The 9,770-nt window shown below is 31.8% G+C and overlaps 1 protein-coding gene across 1 annotated transcript; it reads right to left on the bottom strand.

Annotated features, from left to right (window-relative positions):
- Nucleotides 1-6,659: 6,659 nt before the first annotated feature.
- LOC128176330 (uncharacterized) lies at nt 6,660-9,770 on the bottom strand. Its single transcript, XM_052842581.1, has 4 exons — nt 9,438-9,770; nt 9,079-9,294; nt 8,354-8,560; nt 6,660-8,038 (listed from the first exon to the last, which is right to left on the bottom strand). Exons 1-4 carry the CDS (start codon nt 9,717-9,719, stop codon nt 7,850-7,852), a joined length of 894 nt encoding a protein of 297 aa, XP_052698541.1. The 5' UTR covers nt 9,720-9,770; the 3' UTR covers nt 6,660-7,849.

Here is a 9,770-nt window from a genome sequence, read left to right on the forward strand (position 1 = left end):
AGTATACATGCATACTCCATTCCACCAGCCTGAAATTCTGAGATGAAGTGTTTCTGAATCAAAGCTGTAGTTGCCTTTTACGGACATTTTTACCCACCTCATTCTGTAAACAAACAAACAAAAATACCCTGAGAATATTTTATTGGGTAACAAAACATTAAAAATAAGACCTCTGGTAAATTTTTCTTGATATTACCCAGTCTCTAGTTACCTAATCATAAAACTGATATTGAAGCACTTTTAAGATATTTTTTTTTTCAAACGCAACCTTCTGTACATGTATGTATGGGATTGGGGGGGGGGGGGGGTATGTGAAGAAGACCCAAAAGGGTCTAGATGAATTCACAGGTGTGCAACAATATTCTACCACAACAAATGGATTAATACAAGAAAATACATGCATTAAAATGATAATTAACGATCTATTTTTTTTATTATGGCAATGGCAATGTTTGCATTGAATCAACTTACATGTACATTTGACATATTTTATGTTTTAATTTATAGTTGTTTTAAAAATAAAGTCGAATGTTTTCTTTAAAAAAAAATTACACTAGCTGCTTGCTTGATTCTGACTATTGTTCTCTGCTTTTGATGTAACACAAACTAATAAAAGATTGTTCATTAAACATGGCTCTCATTGTTATAATTCTTAATAAATATTTAACTGAATTACAAATTTAGAATATTAAACAGAATTAATTTTGAGTTCTAAATGTAAAATTGTCAATCAATTCATAACTGTCGACTTTGTTTTCCTCATAAGATATACTAGGTATGACCTGCGTTTGATGTAAAACAAGCATTGCAATTCGATAATGTCTTGAGAAATTCTGAATCATCATTGATTTTTTAGTTTGGATGGCTCCACGAAATATTTACAAGTCGATATCACAATACATGCAACATAAAAAGTTCGTACAAAGCCGCGAGTCAGGAAATTTTCCCAAGGATTTTCTCCAAGATAGGATGTTGTTCGAGGAAAATTTCACTGAATACAAATATGGCTTACATGTACTACAAGGTTTACACACAATGAGTTTTTAAACAAATGTGTTTTTTTTTATATACGTGTACTTTTAAGTACACGTTAAAAAAGACGTAAACAAAACTCATTTTCATAGACTGAGAACTATAATCTTACTAGTTTCTATTGCATAATCTTAAATTAATTTTATAATTTTTGTAATGAAAGATTTGGAGTCTGATTACAGCATCAAAATGGTAATCTTATTTAATTTTTCCTATTTATACATGTACCTTTTTATTTCTACTTCAAATAATTTCATGATGAAGGTTAGGCATATAAAATTCCAAACTTTCTGTTATTATAATTATGAAATTATATCAATTTACGTTAGCATTTAGTTAATACAACTAGAAATAAGCATGTAGTTCTTCTTAGTATGAGAGAGGTAAGTTTATATAGACTAGTTCGGAAAACAATATATACTCAAATACATTGACAAGTTTTTAGTTCAAAGTTTCAGAGATATTTTGGCCACACATTAGCGTCGGTAAATTCTTAAATGAAAGAATTGGCGATTTTCGAAGAAATGTAATCGTCAAATAAAATTAAAGGAATTTTCAATGACTATCATTTTTTTCTGTGTCATGAAGGGTAAACTTGTTCTTGGCACATATGAAATTTAACCCCAAACTATAGAAACATTGAAGTTTATTGTACGTTAGCTGTAGTACATTTCTATTCACCCTATGCGCACATTAAAGAGCTAAACATAAACATAATAACAATGAATTTGTAATACAAATGGTGTAAAGATACGCTAGAAAATCAAAATAGATGTAAAAGTTCGTACAATGTTAACTGACGAGAAATGGTTTCAATAAGCATGTTTGTTTTCTTTTAAGCTCCTGTGTAATAGTTGTATTCCAATTTTAAAAAATAAACGATGTAAAACCATAAATTTGTTATGTGGAACAAGATATAATTAACTCTGGCCACGACGCAATATATTTACATATACGGAGTAGGTGTGAAATACAGCCCCCATAAAACGGCCAAAAAAATAAAACAAAATTCAGAATTCCCCCTTTTATTTTGCACGTCCTTAATCCTCCTACATGTTCTCTTTAATTAGAATCCCGTTCTCGTCAAGAAAAAACAATCACGTGGGATATACAAATTGGTCATTATTCATGGTAGGGCTACACTGTTTACATTCATTAAGCTCCGCCCCACATTTGAAAGCCATTCAAATACACGAGCGCATTTAGGTACATTTTTCTCCTTTTCTTTTCCTTCATACATAAGCTCTCTGTGTTTATTTTTCTTGACGCTATCTCAAATTCTAACTTAAAATTCTACTACAACAAGGGATTGATATAAAAAAAAAATGATAATAAACGATCCCTTTTTTTTATTATGGCAATGTTTGCATGAAATCAACTTACATTAAACAAATTTTGTGTTCTATTATATAGTTTTTTAAAAGTATTATAGTCGACTAGTTAGAAAAAAAAACCCACTTGCTGCATGCTTGATACTGACTATTGTTCTCTGCTTTTAAATTTGAGATATAACATAAACTAATTAAAGTTCCAAGTTTTTGTCGATTCACCTTCAACAAAAAAATAAATAAATAATTCTAATGTGTGTATTAAAATAGATTGTTGATTAAACATGGCTCTCTCTCTCTCTCTCTCTCTCTCTCTCTCTCTCTCTCTCTCTCTCTCTCTCCTACGTGAATGAGAAACAGGATGTAACAAATGAGACGATGATTAATCATTGTTATTATTCTTTATTAATGTAAAACTGAATTACAAATTTAGAATAATAAACAAAATTTATATTGAGTCCTAAATGTAAAATTGTCGACTTTATTTTCTTCATAAAATACCCTTGGTATGACCTGCGTTTGATGTATTAAAAGCCTTGCAAATCAATAATGTCTTGAGAAATTTTAAAATCATCATTGACTTTGAGTTTAAATGGCTCCATAAGATATTGACAAGTCGATATCAGAATACATGCAACATAAACAATTTTACGAAGCCGCGAGTCAAGAAATTTTCCGAAGGATTTTCCCCAAGATGGGATGATGTTCGAGGTAAATTTCATTGAATACAAATATGGCTTACATGCATACGATTTACACACAGTGTGTTTTTAAATAAATGTGTGGGTTTATTTATATATGTACTTTAACGTATACTTTTAAAAAGACGTCAATCCAGCACCTGTAATTTTTAAAGAATAACATATGTTGTTTTTACTTCAACAAAACTCATTTATATAGACTAAGAATCATAATCTATGTGCATATGCAACTTGATTTTAATTATTTTTGTAATGAAAGATTTAGAGTCTGAATATAGCATCAAAATGATGTAATCACCAAATCAAATTTTATATGATTTTTTTTTATATTTATACACTTATTTTTACTTCAAATAATTTCATTATGAAGGTGATAGATATAAAATTCCCAACTTTCTGTTATTATATTTAGGAAATTATGTTAATTATATTACTCGTCCTGGGCATATATGAAAATAGCATCAAACTATAGAAACATTAAAGGTCATTGTAAGTTAGTACACTCCTATTCACCCAATGCACAGCATAATAACAAAGAAGTTTTATAATCAAAGTACTGAAAGTACTGAAAAGCGCTAACCTAGCTTGGTTCTAAGAAAATTTACTGTGTGCAAGCGTAGGCGGAAATGAGCCTTATTGAAATTTTGGTTTATGTTTAATGAATATCAATTTAAAGTATCGAAGGCCAGATTTCTTTAAATATATGTTACTTTCTTAAGATGATGTGAATTAAAGCTGAACACGACTTGTATATGGATACTTGCCTGAAAAAAGATATGTTAAAATCACAAATTATACCTTTTGAACAGTAATTTATCACAGTTTTTGACATTTTCTTGCAAAGAATCGATTTTATTTTTCTATATTTTAGCTTCTGAATACGCACTATATTTTTTCATCACTGCGTAGCATCCCGTGCTGATATACGTAAGCCCCGCAAACCAATCGTATCTACTCGGCCATTTCCGCCACCCAGATAACTGGTTCCCTATACCTCTTACCAGTTTAAATGATGTATATTTCTGCTCATAGAGGGCAGTTATTCCTTGCACCGGAAATAGGAGTCTAACGACAATAAAGCGCTGAGCTATGCTTAGCGCTTTAAAAATGAAATTGTTGTACAAATGGTGTAAAAATACGGTAGAAAATCAACAGAGATGCAAAAGTTCATACAATGTTAAATGAAGAGAAATGGTTTCAATAAGCATGTTTGTTTTCTCTTTGGCTCCTGTGTGATGGTTGTTTTACAATTTAAAGAATTGACGATGAAAAACCTTTAATTTATTTTGTGGAACAGGATGTAATTAAATCTGGGCACGACGCAATATATTTACATATACGGAGTAGGTGTGAAATACGGCCCCCATAAAACGGCCAAAAAATAATGATAAATTTCAGAATTTCTATTTATTTTGCACGTACTTAATCTTCCTACACGTGCTCTTTAATTAGAATCCCGTTCTCGTCAAGAAAAAACAATAACATGGGAGATATAAATTATTATTTATGGTAGGGCTACACTGTTTACATTCATTTAGCTCCGCCCCACATTTGAAAGCCATTTAAATACACGAGCGCATATAGGTACATTTTTCTCCTTTTCTTTTCCTTCATATATAAGCTTTCTGTGTTTTATTTTTTCTTAATGCTATCTTAAGTTCTAACTTAAAATTCTACTACAACAAGTGGCTTAATATAAGAAAAGATAAAAGATGATGAAAAAAACGATCTATTTTTTATCATGGCAATATTTGCATGAAATTAACTAACAAATTTTGTGTTTTATTTTATTTATTATTAGTAGATAGTAATTGATGGTTATTATTATTATAGTTATTTTAAAGTATTATAGTCTACTGCTTAGATTAAAAAAAAATTTTACACTAGCTGCATGCTTGATACCGAATATTGTTCTCTGTTTTTGAGATATAACCTTTAAAAAGACGTCATTTCAGCAACTTTAATTTTAAAGTTTGTTTTGTAATGAAATAATATATGTTGTTTTTACAACAACTCATTTTTATAGACTGAGAGTTAAAATCTAATTACTAAGTAGTTAACCCTTTGCTTTGTGCATAGGCATCTTGATTCTAATAATTTTTGTAATGAAAGATTTGGAGTCTGATTACAGCATCAAAATGGTAATCTTATTTGATTTTTTATATTTATACATGTACACTTGTTTTTACTTCAAACAATTTCATTTTGAAGGTGATACATAAAAAATTCCAAACTTTCTGTTATTATAATTATGATTTTTTTAAAAATTAATTTACGTAAGCATTTAGTACATACGACTAGATGCATGTAGTTCTTCTTAGTGTGAGGGAACCTAGTTTATATAGACTAGTTCGGAAAACAATATATATTTAAATACATTTAGGTCGTCATGTGAATTTTTATAGCGGTGTCAATGACTTGATAAGACCTTTAGCTCTAATTTAAAATTACATCCTGTTGTTCAAAATCATTGGGAATTCTACGAGTAGGTTGCATCGAGTGGGTGGTCATTTCAATATCTGGATAATGATTTTCCAAACCTATGAGTCATTTATTTAATTAGCATATTCTGTTGACGGGAATTAGATAAGATTCATGAGCGGATCCATCACTTTTTCTCCAGAAAGGAGGGGGGGGGGGGGCGAGGTATATTTATATTTTCCGGGGGAAGAGGAGGCGAGGCATATTTTCACTAATTTTCTATTATTTGTATTAATTCAAAAAATTTGAATCCACGCAAGGAATTATCATTATAACATTAGAAATAAGATAAAGGAATAATATCAAGTGAAAATGTGACAACTAAAAAATATTTATGTTAATGGATCATTAGTTGGGACAAGGAGCCCTGCGTCTGAAGAAATATAGAAATGACTTTAGGACGGTCAGTAAGAAAAGGAATTTCTGATGCAATGATACACTAATGATATTTTTCTTGATAAATGGGGGAATTTTTAAAACCAAATGTTGAAAACAACAGACACCCTACGATCATTGTCAATACATGTATGACCGGGCACCGGACATCACAGAAGCCTGGCAGCGCCACCTTACTGGAGCAATAGCAATATTACATTTCATTCCAGCTGCAGCTTTGAGTCAGGTGTGGCCAAATCGAGGCTGTGGTTGTCTCTGAAAGACACGCGCTTTCAACGTATCTTTCGTGTAGATTTCGAATGAATGAAATTAATTCATTTTGTCACATAACACCTTTTCAATTACTGTGTTTTCTAATAGTGAACTTTTTTTTAATTTCAGCGCTGCTTATCAATTTAATTTTTTAGTTTTGCCATTCGACAGTAGAAATCATATTTTGTCAAAGCGGTGCATAAAATAAGATCTTGGGTGGGCTATTCTTTTACTCAAAATTTGAAAGAAATAAGTTTGGGCTGGGGTATGAAGGAGCTCAAGGTTTTTCACTGTAAGCTTGTTCTTATAAACAGAGAGACCTATTTTGAACTCACACACAAACACACACACACACACACGGATCAACCAGCTATCAATTTCTTTGGATGATGCAGTATATATCCCTGAGCAAAAAATGTGTACTAATTTTGCTCAAATCTAACTTTTATAAAGAAAATAAACCCCAGTCTTTTTTTTTTAATAACACATACTTTAATTTTTTTGTCTTTCTAACAAGACATAATAAACCGATTTATAAAATAAACTGGGTAAAAGGATACTAACAATGCTTCAAATTTTTGATTGTTTACACTGCTACATGTCAATAAGAAATGTAAAGAATAACTTGAGTATATACACATGCAAACATATAAGCAATACCATCATACATTGTGATATAATCACTTATGAATACAAGGCTATATAATAGAAGTAAATGGATTTTTTAAGCCTTAAACTTTGCTCTCCAGTAATAAAAAAAGAAGACACTAATTCAAGGAGCTTGAAAAAAAAACCAACAAAAAATTAATGAGACAGAAATTGCACAAAACATGAAGAATGGTGTAAAAGGAATACCACACTAAAAAAATTATTATATATGGTCTTAAATGTAATACAAAAAATGAAAGAATAAAATTGTTGCTTAAAGAAGCTGAATAGGTAAATAAATACATGTACTCTTACTATATTGACCCATTATTCATCATACTCTTCATGTCTAAAACATGATCTCTGTTAACTGTTACTCTACATCAACTTTAACAACACTACGATGATTTTCTTTGGGGATGGGGTGGGGGTAAATAAATCCTGATGTTATCATGTGTCTCATAAAGACTTTAGCTCTACTATGCTTATCAACTTATGCTTAGATTAACTATCATGTGTGTTATGATGTATGTATGTCATCTGCCAACGTTTTTTTATCATTATCATATAAATATTTCTGTTATTGGATTTAATGATGTATTCTGATATTGTACTGTGCAAGTTTATGTTTGTAATGATCTGCCTTGTATACTGTGTACATGAATTATCAATCTTGCAGTCTATAATGAATGAGATACATGCGCTCCACCAGTCACATATTTTACACATGCTTTTAGTAAATCTATATCAAATGTGTATTGCATTTAGATAATTCGTATTTAGATAGTTTATTCCCTTACATCATCACAAAGAATTTCAGTGTAACATGGAATGTAAGACTTCATGCAATATGCTAACGTTTTCCAAAACTAATGATTTTCTTAAACATACTACCGGTAACACACCAAATAACATGTACATGTAAATTCTGGAGCAAATTTCTTCCCACCCTTTCCCATGTTATCACATACATACAAGCACTCTAGAAAAAAATCAATCCCACATGTCTGCTCAGTTCATTTTCCTTGACCACACAGTGCAGTGAGCCACGGTCCACTGATTTTTTCGAGCAGTTTCCCGGATGAAGAAGGGCATGTCGCAGGACTCCAGTAATGAAAAGCTCGGCCCCAGCTCTTTCTTCAGAGTGGCGAATCCAGTCACCGCCTGGCCATCTTTTTTATATCCTCCGAGCCAAGTTTCCTGTAAACAACAATATATTATTCAGCAGGAAACTTTTCAAGATACTTTAAATCTATGGCTCAATTACAAAAATAGTCTTATAACTGTTAGGTTTCATTTATGGCAACTTGGTTTACTCATACATTATCAGAAATTTACATTTTTTTGTCAGAAACATAAAATGATGGTTTGTTTGAATGTTGGCAGCATGAATTTACTGTATAGTAAGTTTAAATTTCACAGAAAAACAATGATATTTTAGAATCTAGAATCTTATTTTCTTAATAGAGACAGTCAGACCAATACATAAACTGCAGCATGGTACATAACTCTTACTTTATCTGTGAACTCCTCTAGCCATGTATATGGCGACGTAATAATCAGGATTCCTCCTGGTGCCACTAAATCAGACAAACGCCGCAGGAAGTTGTATGGCGCATGTAGACGACAGATCAAATTGGCAGCCAGAACACATCCAAATGACCCAAGGTCATGACGAAGGTCGCAGGCATCTCCTTGCTCAAAAGTACATCTACCTCTCTCCTATTAGCAAAATAACAGTTCATAACTTTTTAATCAACACCACCATAAAAGAAAACCAAACAAATCTCAAAATGAGTCAAACACACAATTTTAAAAAAGCATTTTCCACAAGGTTACATGTAAATGTTTCAGTAATTGTGTAAATTCTCAATTGACTAGGACATGTATTAAACATTCTAGTTGAAAGCCAAAGTGACAATGGAAAAGAAAATAATGTTGATGCAGATTCGAGACAAAAAAAAAAAACAGTCATGCTTCATGTATATACTTCAATAAATGAAGGTTTAGACAAGCGAATTTAAACAAACTCTTCTCCGCTGCATTTCCTTTGAATGTAAAAAGTAATGTGATATTTTGGAGGTCTATATTCTCTTTGCAATTTTGAGTTAGACACAGATGTTTAACTTGTTTTGTTTTTAGCAATATTATGTGGAGGAAAACAATTGTTACGTCAGAAACAAATGCCTGTGATCTCTCTCACTTAATCTACTATGAGCACACTGACTCTAAATTCTTACAATTCCGTCTGACACTTTGGCAATAAGAGGAGTGACAAGGTCCCCTTCCTCTTGTATAAAGTAGACTTTCTCTCCAAGGTCCCTCATGTGTTCGCATGCATCCACAAATGACTGGCTGTAATCAATGCCGATTACTTCCTGGAATTCACAAGCCAGCTCAAACGAAGACCTTCCAACTGCACACCCTATGTCCAGTGCTCTATTCAAAGTTTTCGTCTATAACATGTACAAGCAAAACATTCATTAAACTTGAAAAAAACATCATTATTTATTTCATATGCATGGCATTTAGATACATAAGGTTTGTCTTAGGACTATTATTTTAACTGCATTTATCAGAAGTAAATAGGAATCACAACCTTTCCGAATCCTTTAGTATGTTTCAAACACATATCTGCACATCGTTTAGGAAAATCAAGGGAGTCCTTGGGCCCAAAGTCATATTTCAGAACTTCTTCTTTGGCCCCATAGTGGAAAACCAGGTACTCGTTCAGAAGTTTTTGCGACTCGTACACAGAACTTATGTTGCGCCTCCTTCTCTCGCGCAACCATTTATACGTTGAAAAAATGGCAACTCCTGTCGTGCAGACAAGCGAGCCCATCACGATGTATTTGTGGTCAATTCCCATTACATACGGCATGGTTGCTGAGTCGTTCTTTTTCACTAAAACAATCCTAACGTAAAGTTAATG

This window comes from Crassostrea angulata, chromosome 3 (assembly GCF_025612915.1).
Source record: "Crassostrea angulata isolate pt1a10 chromosome 3, ASM2561291v2, whole genome shotgun sequence".
Classification (NCBI taxonomy): Eukaryota; Metazoa; Mollusca; class Bivalvia; order Ostreida; family Ostreidae; genus Magallana; species Magallana angulata.